Consider the following 20,250-nt stretch of genomic DNA (forward strand, 5'->3'; position numbering starts at 1 on the left):
TATATCGGGAGAGAAAAAACAAAAAAAGGGGGGAGAGAAGGCTGACACAGGGCTTGGCCCCGTTGTTTCTCCCCTCTCTGAAGAACAGCCAACACAACATCATTTTCCTGTTCGTTTGTTTTTGTTTTTGTTTGTTTTTGTTTTGTTTTGTTTTTGTTTTTTCTCTTTATGTTTAATTACAGGCTGCTTTGCCGCCCTGAAAGCCGAGGCGGACTGGACTCCTGCTCTCCCCCATACGTGACACTGACCAAATGCTGCAACAGCTGGACCCACAACAACGACCTGAAAAGTCAACAGTGCTGCAGGAATGCGATCTCATGCAGCAGAGACGGAGAGCACTAAACCTAAAGCCCGTTTCACTACACGGGGGGAAATTCCCAGACTGCGTCAGCTGACAGAGCTGTGACGAGACGCCCGCCAAGCCCGAATGAAAAGTAAGGCCGAGCGAAAGAATGCTGACCTTGATAACTTTGCATTCACACTGTGCAGGACAGTGATGGACCAACACGGATGATCGGGCGGCGAAAAAGGGCGTGACCGAGACAGGAGGAGTAACTGAGGTCAGAAGGCACCTCAGAATGGACAAAAAACACAGGAGAAGATGCAGGTTTCACCTGCAGTGAGCATGGACACTGGAGAAAGGACTGCCCCAATTGGGGTCAGAACCAGGACGGACTGAACTTTGAGCAGCAGCAGCAGCAATGGTCGCAAAATAACTGAAAAGGAGGAGGGCAGGACCCCAGGGCATGCTTCAGGCCGTGGTTTACCCAGAACACCAGAACAGGAAAGTGATGAACACAAACACCCACACAAACACACACATCTACATGCACTGACTCAGAATGAAGAGAAACACACACACACACACGCACAAATTGGAATGCTGATTCACTGAGAAGTGATACACACACATACACATGCACACGCTTGTGCAATGAAGAGTGATCCACACGCACACACACATACGCTGATGCAATGAAGAATGCTTTGCTTATGCTGATATGCAAAATGCTGCACACAAACATCCCAATACATAAATTTTATGAGGAGCCATTGATTACCATTGATTACTTAGAATGTGTTATATGTCACCCAGAGGGCATTTATGTAGATTTTAGGAATAAGGTCTAAAACGGTTTGGTTATGAAAACAGTGTCTGTGCGTGATGTCTGTTTATGGCTCAAGGCCTTGACTGAATTCTTTGCTGTGCTTCACACAGCCCTGATGAGGAACAGTGGCACAGAGTGAAAAATGATGAATTAATAGTGTAAGTTTAGGTCGGAGTACGGCATTTTCTGTGATTGAGATTTAATTCAAGGAGGAACAAAAGGTTCTCATTCCCACACAATATTGTCCCGGCAGGAAGCAAAACGTTCCTGTGAATTTCTGGTTGACTTTGTGGTTTTGCTTAGCGCTAGCTTGATGTTATCAGTGAGCTTTGGCTTGTGTTCTTTCTCGTAAGCGAGAGAGGGATAGTTTTATGCTTGGACATGTCTGCAACGGGCCCTAGTTTGTGTTATTTTAGTAGTATTTTGTTGGTTATGTCTGTTTTCGTTTTTGTTACAGTGCACTGAGATAAGAAAATCTGAGAGGTGTGATCCACCGGTGGTGATATGTTGATATTTTGTGAGTTCATGATTTAACAATCAGCTCTTTAAACCAGGCCTGAACGATTGAGATTTAAAGCTGGTGATGGATGCTTGAATAGGTTGCGCGGGAGACTCCATTATCAGCAACATCTGGTATGAATGTGTGTGGAGGTATGCATGTGAATGGACTGTGATGGACTGACGACTAAAAGCTTTGACTGACTTGATACTGAGACAATGACTGCACCCACTTTAGGATTAGTAAATGCCAATAAACAATTCACCCAGCGGACAAGAGAAGGGTGGATGCTTCGCTTTGTTTTGTTTTTTCAGGAGCAGGAGGATAAGAGAGACTGGAGGAGGAGACTGTAGCTTCACATAAGTATGAACTGCAGACTTAACACTTTGGTTGCTAATTCTGAGTTACTGATGTTTGCATTAAGACAACTGTGCTATATTAGCTGTGTTTTGATTAAGGTATCATGTTATATTATTGGGAATGCCAAATGCTACAGTGGAGAAAACTTTTGATATCACTCATGACTGGAATATGTTACTATTAACCTTAGCAGGCCACTGTAAAAAGTCAATTAAATTTTATAGAGGAAAATCGCCAAAACTTTAACAATACCTATGAATGACTTGCCACATTCAGAATAGAGATATGCAATAATAAACATTGGTCCACGTGATTTAGGTTCTCACTTGAAATAGTAAGTTATTAAATGTAGAATATAATTGACAGGGACATTTGATAGGATGTGGTACTGCAAAAGAACAAGAGCAAAGTAAATAAAGAAAAATATTGTGTTTAGTTTGGATAAATTCAAATTAAAATGTACCATTACACTCAGAGGATCGATATGAAATTCAATATATGCAAAATTTGTATGAAGTACATGACTGATAACTGTTCTGTCCCGAGCTTTTGTTTCTATAGCACCCACTTGACCACACCAACAGTTTCTCGCCACCAACAGGGGGTATTTGCAAAAAATAGGGAGGAATATCATCAAAACTGGGAAAGGTAAGCCCCGAAGGGGGTGATAACACCATAACTTTCACTTATGGTCAAATTCTTAAAATTTGACCCCAAACTTGAAAATTCTTCAAACATTTAGGGACAGAGTGGATAAACATAATGTCGCAAACCAAATAAGGATGGAGCATTTGAATCAATAAGATGGTGAGATAACACGCAGTAAAATGTGGATCATGTTGATTATGTTTATTCCAGTGTGCAGAGGAGTCAATTCCCTTCACAAAGTTTATAAATTCACTTGAACCAAAATTAGGAGCACCCGGTGCTGCAAGAGTTAATAGTCACAATACCCAAGGAGAAGCACAAGAGCATGACTGATATGATGGGACTGGGATTTTGCTACACTTAATTATTGCAGACACAACTAAAACTATAACTGAAACTAATCAAAACTAAACTAAACTAGCAAACAATTGGTAAAAACTGATTAAAACTGATATAAAATTGAAAATCTGAAGTCGAAGCTAAATAAAAATAAAAACTAATGAAAATTGCAAAACTATTACAACCCTGGTCCAGACTAAGATGGCGTTGGACATCTTCAGGGCAGAAAAGGGTTGGTGTGACCAAAGTGTGGTTTGGCTTGTTGTATGTACATTTCAAAATGTTACAGCTCTGGATGGACCAGCTACCAGGGCATGGAAGGATGACAGACTTTATTACATGGGGAGAAGGGAAATTTCCGGGATTGAAGATCCTCAGGGATGACAAGGCTGGAGCAACGGTACTCGAGAGAAGAATTTCTGATACTTTCTGAGATATGATGTCACTAACTTTCTCTTTTAATTGTCTAGCTCCAATGAATTGACACATGGGAGTGTGTCAAAAAGGGGGAAGTTGAGTCCGAACATCAAACAATGGTTTTATGAACATCTGATGACTTTATTTGTGTGTTTAATAATTTAGGTATGGCAAAACTTAAGCATATAAGGTGTTAGACTTAGAAATGGTTCATTAATTTTTGATTTCTTTTACACACACATAGATCATGATTAGAATAAGTCCCTGGTCAAAGAGTCCTGAACATAATATTTTAAACCAAATTTGAATCATTAGAACAACAATGGATAACAATATTAGATTATCAAGGCTAGGGAGAGAAGTGTTTTGGTTTTCGGTCTCTTGCAGAGAAAGGAACAGACACCAGACGGGGACACGGAGATGTGAGGACCCTTCACAGCAGAGACAGATGTAGGGACTGCCGAGACAGCAACTGGGGTCAAGTGTCATGGCGTTTGGGCTCCTGGAGAACATGGATCCCACAAACACAGCAATAACCATGAAGGGGTTGGCGAAAACCAGGAACACCAGACCAACGAGGTTCAAGAGGCTCTTGGCAAAAAGGGGGACATGGAGGTGACCCCAAAACACACAGATCCTTGTTTGAAATCGGGGCAGAATAATCCCCAGAACTGTGCAATGACTAAAGGGTGGTCTAACCCCGGAGGTCGAAGAAAGAAGCTGAGAATCACCCAACTTTAAGACACTGGTAGCTGCAGCAATAAAAATAAAGGTTAAAAGCTCCTTAGGCAGAAGTTCTAGTCTAAGTACATTTGAAAGGTATAAGGGGGCATTAAAAAGGGGGTGGAAAACTGGAGCACCAAAATAAAGCTGTGGGAGAATTGGGGAGTGATGGGAGTGTCATCTGTAACTGCTGTTATGGTCGTAAGTCTAACTTTGCTTGCATCTGAACTGCGTAAACACAGAGGTCATCCCACATATGGTCCACCCGTTAAAGGGGGACAGAGGGCCTCAGGATCAAGAAGACCTGGACCTTGCAATGCTGGAGTGTATGTTGTAAGTGATCTCTTTGAGAAAAGAGATCAAAGGGGGAATTGTGATATTATTCTGTTATCATATGTTACCTTATGTATGTAATCAAAGTAGTTGAATTAGAATACTGCTGTAGATCATATTATACCCTTTAATATAGAGTGTGTGAGCTGTATGTAGTTTAGTTCTCATTATACTTTTGAGTTAACAGAACATATTCACATATTAGTTCATTAGATAAATGTGCATCACTCTGTATCCTTGATCTGCTGGGAATGTGTTACACTGTTTTCTTGACATGTTCTATTGTTGAATCATGAAGAGAAGGAGACTCTGTGTCTAAGACAGGGGAGATAGACAGACCACATTCCATACCCCCACCTTTCAGAAGAGCAGAAAGCAGAGAAACAACTGCCGAGGTCATAACTTAGGCGCCGTAAAAGAGAAAGAATGTGAATATTTAGGCTTTTACGACTAGGTGGGGGCCACTAGAGACTATAAAAAGCTGAGCAACCCGTCACCATTTTGAGACTGCTGTGACCCTCTTCAGGCATGTCTCCCCATCATGATGGTTCTAAATGCTCTTTGTGTTGAATTGTATGGAAATAAATGATTGTTGATTGAGCATTTATACACCGAGTATTGTCCTTCCTTCAGCCCAAAGATTCAAAGAATTGGGAGATTTCAACAGTGTAGACAGACACAAATAGACACTGCACAGACAGTCACACTCCCCAAACATACTCTATATCCCAGGTCCAGGTACCCCCGCCCTCAGAGGGGCAAGCCGCACCTAGACCCAGGAGATTTATAATAATAATAATGGATTGGATTTTATATAGCGCTTTTCAAGGCACCCAAAGCGCTTTACAATACCACTATTCATTCACTCTCACATTCACATTCACACACTGGTGGAGGCAAGCTACAGTTGTAGCCACAGCTGCCCTGGGGCAGACTGACAGAAGCGAGGCTGCCATATCGCGCCATCGGCCCCTCTGGCTGATTTAACCCTTCTCTCTGGGGTGGAGGCAAGCGAACCACCTCCTTATCTGCAGTAGCAGGGAGGCCCCGCATCCCAGACCCCAATCTGACGGCCAGCACCTCCTCCCAGCCCCCCAGCCCTGACGGCTAACAGAACCGGGGTGAGTGAAGACCCCAAACCTCCCTCCGCCCGCTCATATGTAGTGTTGCTGTGTGCTTGTGATGGCCAAACCCGTGGCCACACTCTAAAGTCGGTAACTTTTGTATTTTCATTCTTCATTTGAACATAGTAATATATTTTAGTTGCCAATAACTTTATTGATTGGTTTGGATACATTTGTTCTATTTGTAAGCACGCACATTTAGTTTACTTATGTATTCATACTACATTTCTTTGCTTTCTGACTAACCTTTATCTTTTTATTTCTTACCTGCCATCATCCCTGGGAGTTGCTGGACAAAAGATGGTAGCCAGGGTTTGAAACCATTAAATACAAAGGAAGATAATTGGACCACACCACCACTTCCTGCTGAACGGGGGGAATGTGTGTTTTCTTTACTTTAAAAACAAAGTATTTGTATTTAATTAAATATTTGAGTTTAGGGTTTAATGGGGTTTTTGGTTTTCTTCTTTAGTGTTTAGTTTATTAACAAACTAGATTGTACTGCATCGTTTGTGATTTATGATTGTGTTTGTTTGTTACCCCTCATGTGTCACAATGGTCTGATCAGCCATTATATATATATATATATATACCCTTGTATGTCATTTCATGTTTAGGTCAATTATGTATGTTTGGGCAGTCATTTGGTTTGTTAAGTTTGCAGTCTTTGCCTGAGTTCAGTTTTGTTTCTTTGACCTCTTTTATGAGTTCAACATTTATTAGTCTTGTAAATATAATTTTTGGGGGTTAAATAAATGGAAACTATATTTTTCTAGTAATTCCTGGGACTCCTCCTGTTTTTCAACTCGGTCCATCACAGTGCTGTTCTAAAGTGCATTTAAAACTCAGGAGAGCATGGTTCCTGCTTCCTCTCAGAGAGCAGCACGGCTCCTCCCGAAAACCCTCAGTATCTATATGCATTTAAAATTGAGGGTAGGGCACCAGCGCCAGAGGTGGGTTGGAATACACCGACCATCCTCTAGAAAGAGGGAGCATATTTCTCTCTTCTTCATCGGCTCCCTATTAAATACACAATTGAATTTAAAATCCTGCTCCTCACACACTAAGTCTTGAATAATCCATCCCTATCTTATCACAATGACCTTAAAGTACTTGGTCTATAAGTATTTTAAAATTACACGTAAGTTCTTTCTGGTGGGCTGGTCTCTCTCCTGATATCTAACATTTTACCTCTGCTTGCTTTATTATGGGACGACCGTGGCTCAGGGGGTTGGGAAGCATATCTGTAACCGGAAGGTCACCGGTTAGGTCACCGGTTCGATCCCCAGGCTCTCTGTCCTGGTCGTTGTGTCCTTGGGTAAGACAATTTACCCTACCGCCTACTGGTGTTGGCCAGAGGGGCCGATGGCGCGATATGGCAGCCTCGCTTCTGTCAGTCTGCCCCAGGGCAGCTGTGGCTACAACCGTAGCTTGCCTCCACTGGTGTGTGAATGTGAGAGTGAATGAATAGTGGCATTGTAAAGCGCTTTGGGTGCCTTGAAAAGCGCTATATAAATCCAATCCATTATTATTATTATTATTACCTTACAAACAGTGCAAAGTTAAGGGAAAACCTATTATCCTAAACACTGAATGAAAACAACTCAGTTCAGTTTGTTGATAACAAAAAGAAATATATTCAAACACGCATTAAGAAAAGAAACTCCAGAAATTTATTTCACAACGGCCCCATAGATTTCAGTTCATATTAAACACTTTATATCATTTATGAGAAAAGAGAAAAGCTGACTGTCCTCGCATAAGATTAGACTACACGTGTGCTTAATGTACATATTTTAGAGGATGATGGTGGAAGCTTACAGGAAGTGATAGAGAAACCAGATTTTAATCTATACAAAACTGTAAAGTGAATTTGGGCTTTTTAAAATCAATGTTTTATTATTAATATTTCATCAAATATGTAATATGATGTTTAAAGTCGAGATCCTTATCAAGCCAAATACCAAGATATTTGTGCAAGTCAACAACCTCTATGGTATCACCTTCCACAGTTTTGATGTTAGGAGCTTCAGACACTGACTTATGGGAAAACATTACTTTGGTTTTGCTAGCGTTCAGGACTAATTTTGCATCACAAAAAGCAATCGCAAAGGTGACAAAATCAGATTGAAGGTTTGTGTATACTTCATCAGAGAACGTGCTGGCGAATATAGAATTGTATCATCTGCTTACATATAGAAAGAAGAGAAGGTTCCTAAAATAGACCCTTGTGGAGCCCCTTTATTCAGTATGAGTGAACCAAACAATACAGAATCAAACCAAACAAACTGGGTCCATTTTGTTAAGTAGCTTTTAATCCAACTACTCATATCTGTACTGAAACCAAGCTTTTGCATAATATTGATAACAGTGTCCACAGTGTCAGTGTCACAGTGTCAAAACACCATTGTTAGCTCAATATACAATGCTAAGAAAAAGAAATTTATTTTCAAGTGCTGTTCTTACAATATCTAATACTTACAGGGGTGATCGTGGCTCAAGAGTTGGGAGTTCGCCTTGTAATCGGAAGGTTGCCGGTTCGAGCCCCAGCTTGGACAGTCTCGGTCGTTGTGTCCTTGGGTAAGACACTTCACCCGTTGCCTACTGGTGGTGGTCAGAGGGCCCGGTGGCGCCAGTGTCCGGCAGCCTCGCCTCTGTCAGTGTGCCCCAGGGTGGCTGTGGCTACAATGTAGCTTGCCATCACCAGTGTGTGAATGGGTGGATGACTGGATATGTAAAGCGCTTTGGGGTCCTTAGGGACTAGTAAAGCGCTATATAAATACAGGCCATTTACCATTTCAGAGAAGCTATAATTGTACTATGTCACACCCTGAAAACAGATTGAAAAGCAGGAGCAGGCCACGTTAGCAGAGCAGGCTCAGCCAGAGGAGCAATCTTAGCAGAAGAGGGTTAGCTGGAGGAGCAAGCTGGATTAGCAGAGCAGGCCTGGCTGGAGATGCAGGCTCGGCCAAAAGAGAAGGCAAGCAGAGCAGGCCAGGTTTAGTTGATTGTAGTAAAAAAAAAAAGGTTCAGATAACTCCAGCTTACTAAGACCAATGTCTGAATCTGTGATATAATCACATTAAAACATACATGGCTTGGAGAGAAACTCATGCACACTCACTGACACTGCCATCTTGGGGCCAAACTGGCTGTCTCTAGGCAGGGGGTGGAGATAAGTGCAAAGGGAACTTAGAGATCCCGCACCGCTGCCTACAACACGGGACTCAAGACGGGGGACATGGACCCGTACAAAGCCGCGTCATATAACGTGCGGAGGGCGGTGAAAGGCAAGGCAAGGCAAGGCAAGTTTATTTGTATAGCACAATTCAACAACAAGGTGATTCAAAGTGCTTTACAGAGACATTAGAAACAAGAACAAATAAAAAGAGGCGAAGCAGCGCTACGGGAGGAAACTAGAGTCACAACTCCAACAGAGTGACTCTAGGAGCCTGTGGCGGGGACTAAGGACAATAACGGACTATAAAGCACCAACAACCGGTATGACGAACGCGGCCGTGACTCTGGCAGACGAGCTGAACACTTTCTATGCTCGCTTCGAGGCTGCAGCTAAGGACTCCAACAATGCTAGTGTTAGCGGCGCTAACGGCTGCAGACAGGAAGATACTGCCAGCACCGGAAACGTGCTCATCATCTCCGAGCATGAAGTAAGGAGAGCCTTCAAGAGAGTGAACACCAGGAAAGCAGCAGGACCAGACGGCATCCCAGGTCGTATCCTAAGAGACTGCGCATACCAGCTAGCTCCTGTGTTCACTGAGATATTCAACATCTCTTTATCTCAGTCGGTGATCCCCACATGCTTCAAAGAGTCCATCATTGTTCCTGTCCCGAAGAAACCCCACCCTGCTTCTCTCAATGACTATCGCCCTGTAGCCCTCACCTCAGTAGTGATGAAGTGCTTTGAACGCCTGGTCAGAGACTTCATCATTTCTTCACTACCAGACACACTGGACCCACTACAGTTCGCTTACCGTCCAAATCGTTCCACAGACGATGCCATCTCTCATCTCCTCCACACATCACTCACTCACTTGGACACTAGAAGGGGGAATTATGTTAAAATGCTCTTCATAGACTACAGCTCTGCATTTAACACCATAATTCCCTCCACACTCACCACCAAGCTGGAGCATCTGGGACTCAGCTCATCTATGTGTCTGTGGATCTCCAACTTCCTAACTGGCAGACCACAGGCAGTAAGGATGGGCGGACATTTCTCAGCCTCCACCACTCTCAGCACTGGAGCCCCCCAGGGGTGTGTTCTGAGCCCCCTGCTGTACTCTTTGTACACATATGACTGTGTGGCCACTACCAGCTCCACCACCATCATCAAGTTTGCTGACAACACCGTCGTGGTGGGCCTGATCTCTGATAACAACGAGACGGCCTACCTGAAGGAGATTAGGAATCTGGAGAACTGGTGCCAGAGGAACAACCTCCTTCTAAACGTCAGTAAGACAAAGGAGCTGATAGTGGACTTCAGCACTAAGCAGGAGAGGAACTACCAGACCCCTGTCATCAACGAGTGCCCAGTGGAGAGAGTGGACAGCTTCAAATACCTCGGAGTTCACATCACGCAGGACCTGTCATGGTCCTGTCACATCAACACCGTGGTGAAAAAGGCCCGTCAGCGTCTCTACCACCTCAGACGCTTGAGAGACTTCCAACTGCCCTCCAAGGTGCTCAGGAACTTTTACTCGTGCACCATAGAGAGCATCCTGACGGGAAACATCTTAACCTGGTTCGGGAACAGCACCATGCAGGACAGACGAGCTCTACAGAGGGTTGTGCGGTCAGCTGAGCGCACCATCCGCTCCGAGCTCCCTGACCTGCACTCAATCTACAGCAGGCGGTGCTGGACCAAGGCCAGGAAGATCATGAAGGACCTCAGCCATCCCAACAACAGACTGTTCTCTCTGTTGAGGTCAGGAAAGCGATTCCGCTCCCTGAAGACCAACACAGAGAGACTGAGGAGGAGCTTCTTCCCGCAGGCGATACGGTCTCTCAATCACACCACCACACAGTACTGACCCACACATACAGTTCTTACACACACTGGACATTCTGGACATTGTTTTCACTTCATTACTTAAATCACGCTGCTGTTATTGTGTATATGCTGCTGTTATTGTGTATATATTTATTTATATTTCTTCATACATTCTTATATAGTTCTATATTGTGTATTTTGTTGTACAGTTATTTTATTTTCAACTTTAATTTATATATTTTATCTTATTCTCCCAGTTAAATTTACCCTTCATTCTAATTTGTGTTGTACAGTTATTTCATTTTTAACCTTAATTTATATTTTATTCCTTCCTAGTTAAATTTAGCCTTTTTAATTTTTCATATTTATTTCCTATCTTATTCATAGCCTTTTCCTTTTTTTTTGTTTTCTTTAGGTCACGAGCAGTTGTCCAAGCATTTCACTACATATAGTACTGTGTATGACTGTGTACGTGACAAATAAAATTTGAATTTGAATTTGAATTTGAACAAAGAAACAAACAAAACAAATACATGCAGGGGCCCGGAGTGACAAAATGAATTAATTAAATACATCATTCGCAGATGCCAACAGATTAAACCCCTCTGACACTGCTGTTAATCAACAATTTGCAGTATCTCATTCTTTCCATGTTCTGTGAAATATTTTTGGCTCATGTGCAACATCTTTGGTATGAGCAATATTTTGGTCTCAGTGGAATTACCATCCCCACGCTAAATGATAGCCCCTCCACCCTTATTTATTTATTATATTATATTATATACCTGCCCTTGTTTACATCCGCATGATGTTTCTGTTTCAATGTTTCTACGCATACACCATGATATAGTTCACTCACATATATGGGTGCATATATATTGCTGTTTATTTTTTTTCCCTCGTTGCATATTGTTTTCTTTTCTTTACTTGTGCGCCTTTGTGGTCCAGCTACCCAATTTTGCTGTGCAAGAAACCGCACAATGACAATAAAAGCTCTAAGTCTAAGTGTAAATAAACTGATTTACCAGGCCAGTAATGTTGTGGGGATGGAGCTGGACTCCCTTAGGGTGGTGTCTGACAGGCGAATGTTGTCCAAACTAAAGAGTGCTGGATAATACCTCCCACCGAGGGTTTATTTACAGGTGACAGTGGCAGAACAGACAACAAAACACAGTTCAGGAGGCCGGCCCGGAGGCTGACAACTCAGAAGTCCAGGACAATTCATCTTCTGAGGCCGGCCACGTTGGCGACACAGATCCAAAAGCCGACCACGCGGAAGGCAGCGGTGGCGAAGTGGAAACAGTTCAGGGGGCCGACCGTGCACACGGCAGCGGCGGCGATGGGGAAGCAGTTCAGGCGGCCGACCGTGCAGACAGCAACGGCGGCGACGGGGAAACAGTTCAGGCGGCCGACCGTGCGGACAGCAACGGCGGCGGCGACACAAGTCCGGAGGCTGGCCGCGCGGAAGGTAGCGACGGCGTTTGGGAGGTCGTCCATATCGACGATGACGCCCAACAAGCGGCCTGGCAGATGACCGCCGATGTCGAGGCGGCAGTTTGGGACCTGAAGGTGGCGTGGCCCCCGCAGCACCAGGCAAGGGAGGAGGCTGGACCAGACGAGTCAGAAGCAGAGGCTGGACCAGGCAACGCTGAGGATGCTGAAGCCGCACCAGGCGACGCTGAAGCTGGAGCTGGACCAGGCGAAGATGATGAAGCCGGAGCCGGACCAGGCGAAGATGATGAAGCTGCAGCAGGCGAGGATGAAGCTGCAGCTGGCGAGGATGAAGCTGCAGCTGGCGGCTGGACGGGCTCCTCGGGCCCTCCAGCTGACGAGGCAGGAAGCTGGCTAGGTTCCCCTGAACCTCCAGCTGACGAGTCTTGGGGCTGGATGGGCTCCTCGGGCCCTCCAGCTGGCGAAGCAGGAGACTGGACAGGCCCCTCGGACCCTCCAGCTGGCGAAGCAGGAGGCTGGACTGGCCCCTCGGACCCTCCAGCAGAGACAGGCGGCTGAACGGGCCCCTCGGACCCTCCAGCGGAGATGAGGAAGTGCTGGCCGAGCTCTCCAGAACCCCCAGCGGAAATAGTCACTGAACCAGCGGGCACAGGGGCCCCTGGCACACGCAGGGCTGAACCAGCAGGCACACGGGCCTCTGGAAAACACAGATCAGAGCCAGTAGGCGCACGGGCCTCTGGCAGGGACAAATCAGAACCAGCAGGCACGGTGGCCTCTGGCAAACACATAGCAGACTGCAGCTGCGCAGAGCATTGACTCTGCTCAGGCAGTGACAGCCGGTGCAGTCCTCAGCTGGGTTCCTAGCCTCCAGGGGTCCAGAGTGGGCTGAGGGCTGAAACCCAGCCTCTGGGGAGGCCTTGGAGTGCGTCACAGTCTCTGAACTGGCCAGCTTTTTAGGAATGATTACATTATTATTAGATTTGTCTCTCTGCTTAGAACAAATGGATGAAACACAGTTCCTTTCAGATTGATTTGACTGAGCTTGTTGTACCGGAGTAGCAAGTGACACAGGATGCAGGGCCAGTGGCTGCTGAACAGGAGGCTGAACTGAGGGTGACTGAAATAATGGTTGGGATGACGACGGTGGTGGAATTGGAGACTGAGCTGGAGGCCGGGCGGCTAACTGAGCTGGAGGCCGGGCGGCTAACTGAGCTTGAGGCCGGGCGGCTAACTCAAAAAACACAGCCCTGGTATAAACAGTCACAAGGTCTGGCGAAACAGACAGAGTGTCTTTTCTACTCACCACAGCCGGCAACTCAGAACTCTCGGGGCCCGGCTGTGGATGGCGTCGTGAACGTCGCTTCCTTCTCGGAGATAGCTCTGACTGGCTGGGTAATTCCACATCCGGCGGGCCGGGCCGCAGATTGCCCGGCCGGCAGTGCAAAACATTCACCGCCGGGCTGGGTCGGGAAGCGGTAGCAGCTGGAGGGTGAAGATGGAGTTCGTTCCGAATAAAGTCCTGTGCGAGTGGGTGAAGGGAGTCGAGTAGCCAGGAGTGAGCAGAAATTAGCTGCTATAGCCTGGCTTCTACAGCGCGGTGAAATTCCTCTCCCTCACGTTCAAGCCACAGGTTAACCAACCTTGAAACAGAGTCAATTACTTCCTCCCGAAACTCCTGGGAAGGTGCGGATGCTGCTGGGTCCATGTTTGGACGGCTCGTATTGTCACAGCTGGAGCAGCAGTCGTGTTGTGGAATGAAAGGGAGGACCCAAAATGCAGGCAGCCGACTGATGATATGAGTGAGGGTTTATTTACAGGTGACAGTGGCAGAACAGACAACAAAGCATGAGAAAACAACTGAAGAAACCTAAACTGGGAGAACTAAATGACAAACCTGAGAGCATACAAAAGGGGTGTGGGGCAGAGAGACGCAGAGACAGGAACGGAACACCATAGAACGCAGACGAGCCGACAACGAACACAGACCAACACCCACTATACACACACACACACACACACACACACACACACACACACACACACACACACACACACACACACACACACCACGGCCCACGGTGAGTTGTTGTTATTGTGTGTGAGCAGTAAAACATGGCGTAACAAATAAAGCGCTTGGAGTGAGACCACGACGTCATGTCTTTTGACTTAACAAGCAGAGCTGTACGTTTTATTTTATTTTTTTTGAAATCTCTCAGTCAGAACATGCTATATCATGTTTAGGTGGAAACTACCGAGCTAACTTACTGCTAACGTCTAACTCCGTTAAATTTAATAAATCCTGTTTTCATGGATGCCTGGATGTTAAACTTAATTTAAACCTTATAAAGCAGCAACGCTGATCATTGTATTAAAGATGAAAGATTTTAGACAGTTTGTAACTTTCAGTGATGCTGCAGTGTTCGTTTGACTTTGGACCCAGAAACGGCTAATGACGTCAGGCTCAAAGAGCAGATTTTGCAGAGTACAGAGATCTTACAGGAAGTGTTTAAGAGACTGTGCTCAGGTACGAGCATGCAGGTGTCTGCTAACGCCTAAAACAGAATTAATGCTGAGAGCAAAGACCAAAATAACCATTTTCAGAGACCAGCTTTGCAGTGACTGTTTCAAAAGTATATAACACAAACCGTTACAGGAGACGGTGCCGACAAAGTCTTGCGTTTTACGAGGAACACTGGACTGACCTGTAAGTGACTCTTTAATTTCAGGTAGTCAATCATGATGTTCTCGGCCTCCTTGCACTTAAACTGGCTTTTTTCCAGACTGTTCTCCAGGACCCGCAAGTTCTGAAGACAAACACGAATCATTGCTCATTGTGACCTTTGACCTGCACATCTTATAACAAATGAGAACCATATAAAAAGAAACTCAGAGGCAATGACACTTTTTTGTTTTTGAATCAGAGAGGTAACTACCATGGCATTCTCCTCTTTTTTCAAAGTGCGAACACCAGGGGGCGCTACACTGTGCTCTGGTTTCATTCTCCGGTACTCCATCTTCAGCTCTTCACGGCGCCTCTCATAGATCTCAGTGCCATGTTTTAGGGCATTAAGACGCTTCCTGTTGGATAGCACGCAGTCGTCTAGTGTTCCAATGATCTCCTGTGAGACATGCAGAGGAGGAATGCAGTGCAGTCATGCATGCGGACCATGACAACAGATTTAGTGTGCAGTCCTGTGAAGAACTAAGAACACCCTGCTGCTTCCACAGGAATTAAAAATGTAAGTAATCACACTTAATTGATTGATCATCATCGGTGTGAGCAGGTCTACAGAATTCAGGTATGTTAACACAATCTTCACAGAAGAGGACGTTCCAGTGAACTCACAACAAGCTCAGAGAAACTGCAAAAGCCCTTCATGATCCTTTTTCTCAGTCAGTCTTTTTCCTTTTGTAGTTTTTGTTTATTGCTGTCATTGTTAGATATCTTCAGTTTGTTAGCCTTTGGTTTGGATTTTCACCTGTGTGTCTTTCTGCTTAGCACTCCAGTTTTGTGCACCCCCTCCCAGTCTGTTTTATCAGCTCTTAAATTAGCATAACAAATATTTTTCACCAAAATTCAGGTGAAATTCCTATGGTGGTCACTTTTTACCGGGAACTCCACAGATTCAAGGTTGATTAAAACACTCAAAATTCACTGAAAGAAGTGCTCATCACGTTTACATGTTCAAGTGCATAGTGTGGAGGATGTCATAAGGCCTGGAGGCAATCACATGTAAAATACAATATTTATGAGCGTTTTAAGTCGTAAATCGGCGCGATTTGACCCGATCACGACAGGAAGGTTAGTTTGCTCTTTTTTTCTTGCCTTTTTCAGTTTGGTATTCTAGCTCATTTTCTCTTTTATTCTCAGCCCTGATTCTGTCCTTTGTAATTCCCTGAGTTTGTTTTCCTGCCTCCTGCACTCTCTGTGTCAAGTCTGTTTATTTCCTGAGATCTGTTATTTGTTTTACCTTGTTGGGTTTTTTGTCTTTTGTGCTCTGTATTTAGTTTTACATTCCTTGTCTTGTTTTCTCACTTAGGTTTAGCTGCCCTCCCTGGCATGCCTATTTGTTCCTTCAGTTTGTCTCAGTTCTTTGTTGTGTCCTCTCTCATGGTTGCGTGTCTTCTAACTGTTGGCTCTTTAGTTTTGGACCCTTGTTCCTGGCCAGCCTTTGTTTTGTATTTTGAGTTTATTTCCTTTCCTGTCCTGCATTTGGGTCCAAATCTTGTGTGCCACACAGCTGGACACGACAAACCCAAAACAGCTTTAGCAGATAGTCTGCACACCTTAGTGAGCATGTTAAAGGTTAAGGGCCGTGGAGGACTGATGATTTAGGGACCTACGAGTCACTGAGTGGACCGTGGACACCTCTACATACCCAAGTATTCCAGAGTCAGTGTGAGGCCATCTGTCCCACAGCTAAAGCTCGGACCAAACTGGGTCATCAACGCGATAATGTTGATGACCCAGTTTGATCGGGATGAGCACCATTTCCAATAGAACGACTGGAAAACCAAAGAATCAAGGTGCTGCAGAGCTCAGAGAGCTCTGCAGAAATGAATGGTGCAAACCGCAGTACCTATCCCTACAACCAAAACTTCAAATGATTTCACGTTGCGCTTACATGACTCTAGTAATTAAAACCTTGGAAAAGATCTTTAAAGTGTTATTTGATCCCCCATTAATGGTAAACTTGATCCTTCGTAATTTGTTCATCAGCAGAGTGAAAGTTTTGATGATGCTAAACCCTTTATATTAAAGTCTGTCTAAGAGCACCTCAAAAAATCCAGTCCTCACGTTAGACTTCTGTTTGCTGACCTCTCTGCTTTTAATAAGACGCAGGCTCACGTTCCAAACTCCCAGAACAGCTCCTGATGCTGACTTTAAACTTCCTACTGACGAGTCGACAAGTCCTCGTTAACAAATGTCCAGCAGGACTGTGTCATGCTCTGGTTCCCCTCAGGGATGTGTTCTCGTTATTATGTATGCCGACAGCTGCAGGACTTCTTCTGAGGACAGATTTATAATTGCCTGATATCACTGTCCTCTGAGTCTGTCCACGGCCCTGTTTCGCCTGAATTTGTGAAGTAGTGTGATGATAACTATCTGGAGCTAAATGTGTGTCAAAAACAAAAGAAATGATCATTGATTTCAGACGCGTAACCCCGAGTATAAAGCCAGTGTTATTTGTGAAATAGTGCAGTCTTATAAATATCTCGGCACAGCCTTTGACAAATATCTCCATCATAAAACAGGATCAACAGAGAATGTGTTAGTGGGGACGTTTTATGGCATTTTTATTGTTCATTTATTGAAAGTCTTTGAAGATTTTCTTTTATATGCTGGCTCAGTATGTATCAAGGATAGAAACTCGCTCGGCAGTGTTGTTAATAAGTTGGTCGCCGTGACCTTGGACCCGACCCAGTGTAGAATAAACTAAACTTAAAGTCCTTCATTAAAATGCAGAAACCTAAAATCCTCGTTTCTCAGCTCTTAGATTACTTACTGCTGACAGATGATGAATATTTCTGTGAATGTTTATTCTTGTACATTTCTCCTTGTTATTCTATTTATTTATTTCATCCTTATGTTATTTTTCTTGATCTCAGCTTTACTGTGCATCAAAGCTAGTAAAGACTGTGTGTTATGTGTAAGCTGCAAGCAAAAAGCTCTTTTGGGGATTAATGAAGTCGAATCTGAATTAGTGCTGTCAAGAAGAGTGGACCAAAATTGCCCCACAGTGATGTGACAGATTGATAAAGTCACAAAAACATTGCTGCAGCTTATTGCTGCTCAGTCACTGGCGGACTTATTTCTTCACAGTACTGCATTTCAAGTAAAATCGGAGTTCAGGGTGCGTGCACAGGCTTCCTCTCACCTTCACAGACTTGTTGCGGTAGGATTCCCTCTCCCTTGCTCTGTTTTGAAAGGCCGCTCTGATCACCTGCTCATCACGCTAAGAGGCAGACACCAGTGTCACCAAAAATGAATTCTAAAACACATTTTTTGAGTGAGATAAACGTGGTTAAAAAAGAGGAAAAGAAGGAGGATTGTTGTCTCCAGCTTCATAAGGACCATAAATGGCTTCCAGCTAGGTAGGCCAGGTTTCTCAGTCTGTGTGTGACTGCACTATTATCTTCTTTATTTTAAATTAAATAAAGTTCAGATCAGCATTCAAACATCTTTAGCTCGTGTTGTGACCATCTTACAGCATGAGCTCCCGCCAGCTTCCTGTGCAGCCTCCTGTTGTCCTCCCTCAGCTGATGGATCAGCTCCTGGTTCTTCATGATGGCAGCTTCATGTCTGTCATAGCACGCTTTTCTCTCCACCTCTATGGACACGTTTCATCACCACCACAATAATACAGAGAAACAGGTGACCCACAGTCACCTGCTGAATTTATCGGCTCTAAGTCAATTATAAGTGTTAAAGTTCATTTAAGAACCTAAATGGCAGTTTGCTGTTTTTCACTAAGCTGCTTCGTCTCGACACTTTGTGTTCCAGGTGTTGCACTTTCTGCAGTTTATCACAGATGTGAGTAATGAAAGAGCTGTGTGAGATAACTGCGTAAATCATGCTGATTGTAAAATGCTTCATAAAGTTAAAATGAAATATCCTCAAGCTGGATGCCTACCTGTGCGTTTCTGTGCCATCGTTTTTTTCTTCTGATGAAAGAAAGATGGAACTCAGCAGGACCCTGAGTGTACCTGTCAGATGGTCACAGCTGTTGCTCGATATAACCAAAATAAGGTTGCACTGTTTTATATAAAATTAAAGTACACCTGCCTCAGACAGACAGACCACTGTTGCCTGTGTTTACCTCACAGCGACTGTATGATTTACATTCATTAGATGGGATTTCAGATGAGGAGTAGCGATCATTCAGGATGGAAGTAGAACCTCCATAATACAGATCTGATTGTCACGAGAATCAAGCTATGGCTCATGTGTAAAACAAATCATTATCTTCAGTAATCAGTCCCAGGTGTTTTGGAGACTATACAAACAATAACATTGTTGTTTAAATTTTATTTAATTTAATAACTGTACAGTACTCTCTGTTTATAGTAACCATTGTCCTTAATGTAAATATGTAAGAAAAATTGTGTATGTTTCTGTCCTGTGTACTGTTTGTTTGTATATGTGTCTTTTTGGCTGCTGTTACAACCAAATTTCCCCTTGTGGGACAATTAAAGGATTATTCTATTCTATTCAATTTATTTTACAGCTGAAAATATCAATCACAGTTTAGGGCACTGAGAATTTTAGAAGACAAGTCGTTTTATTCATTCTCTGCAGCTCATTTAAAGACACTGATCAGCTGCAGGTGTCGAAACTTTGTCGTAATCGACACGAACTGGAGACAGCAAGCGTCTTTATCCGTGAGCTCTTTCATCGCTCAAATCTGTGATAAACTGCAGAAAATGCAACACCTGGAACACGAAGAGCGGAACAAGCCGCTAAGGTGCACCAGCTGCCTCCAGCTGAGCTGAAACCCGCCGAACAAACTTACCGAGCAGTCTGATTTTCCGCTTCAGCCCCGTGATGTGTTCAGCTGCCATCGCTGTGACTTCCTTCAGTCAGTGGCGGAAAACGAAGCCTTTGTTTCTGTTGGAGTTGGTCGCAGTGTTGCCTAGCAACGTGTACACCTAAAGCCAAACCAGGGCTCGTTGAATGAATAGTCGCGTCATTCTCCATTCACTCCAGTAAGGATCGTTGAGTCTCGCGATAGTTCAGGTGTTGTGCCAGAAAGTGATTGCCGTCCGCGGGAGCGCGCAGCTGCTTAAAGCTGTAGGGCCCAGATCCGTTACATAGACAGGATCAAACTGGGATAACGTGCAAAAAACACATTCATGCCTTTGTTATTATGGAGGGCCAGGAGTGACTTGAATGAATGAATTAAATTGTCCATTAATTAATTCATTAAATGTTTCATTAATTATTTAATCAGAATCAGAATACTGAGAAATAGCTCTAATATATACAGATCACTCAGTTATAAATATCAAGAATGAACAGAGGTGATTATAAATAAATATCAAGAATACTGACAAAGAAAATTACAGAGTAGTAAAGAGTGTGCGCAAAAGACTGCAACTATTGCAGTGTTTACAGTGCGTTAGAGGAGGAGTTGTACAGGGAGATGGCCACTTCCTGTGCCATTCAGTGGTGCTTTTTGGTAATCTCAGTCTGATTAAGTGTGCTCCTGTGACTGACCAGCACGTCATGGAGTG

General features: G+C 44.1%; 1 protein-coding gene and 2 long non-coding RNA genes across 3 annotated transcripts; 2 read left to right on the forward strand and 1 right to left on the reverse strand.

Annotated features, from left to right (window-relative positions):
• The first annotated feature begins 18 nt into the window (after positions 1 to 18).
• Positions 19 to 523, forward strand: LOC120725679. Its single transcript, XR_005694176.1, has 2 exons — positions 19 to 289; positions 327 to 523. It is a non-coding gene; the product is annotated as an uncharacterized LOC120725679 (long non-coding RNA).
• A 257-nt stretch (positions 524 to 780) lies between these two features.
• On the forward strand, positions 781 to 4,445 carry LOC120725678. Its single transcript, XR_005694175.1, has 2 exons — positions 781 to 3,355; positions 3,426 to 4,445. It is a non-coding gene; the product is annotated as an uncharacterized LOC120725678 (long non-coding RNA).
• Positions 4,446 to 13,017: 8,572 nt separating this feature from the next.
• Positions 13,018 to 19,707, reverse strand: LOC120725675 (outer dynein arm-docking complex subunit 3-like). Its single transcript, XM_040018656.1, has 5 exons — positions 19,530 to 19,707; positions 18,226 to 18,347; positions 17,895 to 17,972; positions 14,949 to 15,134; positions 13,018 to 14,819 (listed from the first exon to the last, which is right to left on the reverse strand). The coding sequence occupies exons 1-5, from the start codon at positions 19,576 to 19,578 to the stop codon at positions 14,640 to 14,642; spliced, it is 615 nt and encodes a 204-aa protein (XP_039874590.1). The 5' UTR covers positions 19,579 to 19,707; the 3' UTR covers positions 13,018 to 14,639.
• Between the last annotated feature and the right edge of the window lie 543 nt (positions 19,708 to 20,250).

This window comes from Simochromis diagramma, unplaced genomic scaffold (genome assembly GCF_900408965.1).
Source record: "Simochromis diagramma unplaced genomic scaffold, fSimDia1.1 OVJJ01000631.1, whole genome shotgun sequence".
In the NCBI taxonomy this organism is placed as follows: domain Eukaryota; kingdom Metazoa; phylum Chordata; class Actinopteri; order Cichliformes; family Cichlidae; genus Simochromis; species Simochromis diagramma.

Excerpts from the sequence above, each read along its gene's own strand:
- LOC120725675 (XM_040018656.1), bottom strand. The coding sequence starts at position 19,578 with ATGGCAGCTGAACACATCACGGGGCTGAAGCGGAAAATCAGACTGCTC. Across the intron at positions 17,973-18,225 it reads AGCTGGCGGGAGCTCATGCT|CGTGATGAGCAGGTGATCAG; the intron begins GTAAGATGGTCA and ends TCTGCCTCTTAG. Across the intron at positions 15,135-17,894 it reads ACCGCAACAAGTCTGTGAAG|GAGATCATTGGAACACTAGA; the intron begins GTGAGAGGAAGC and ends CATGTCTCACAG.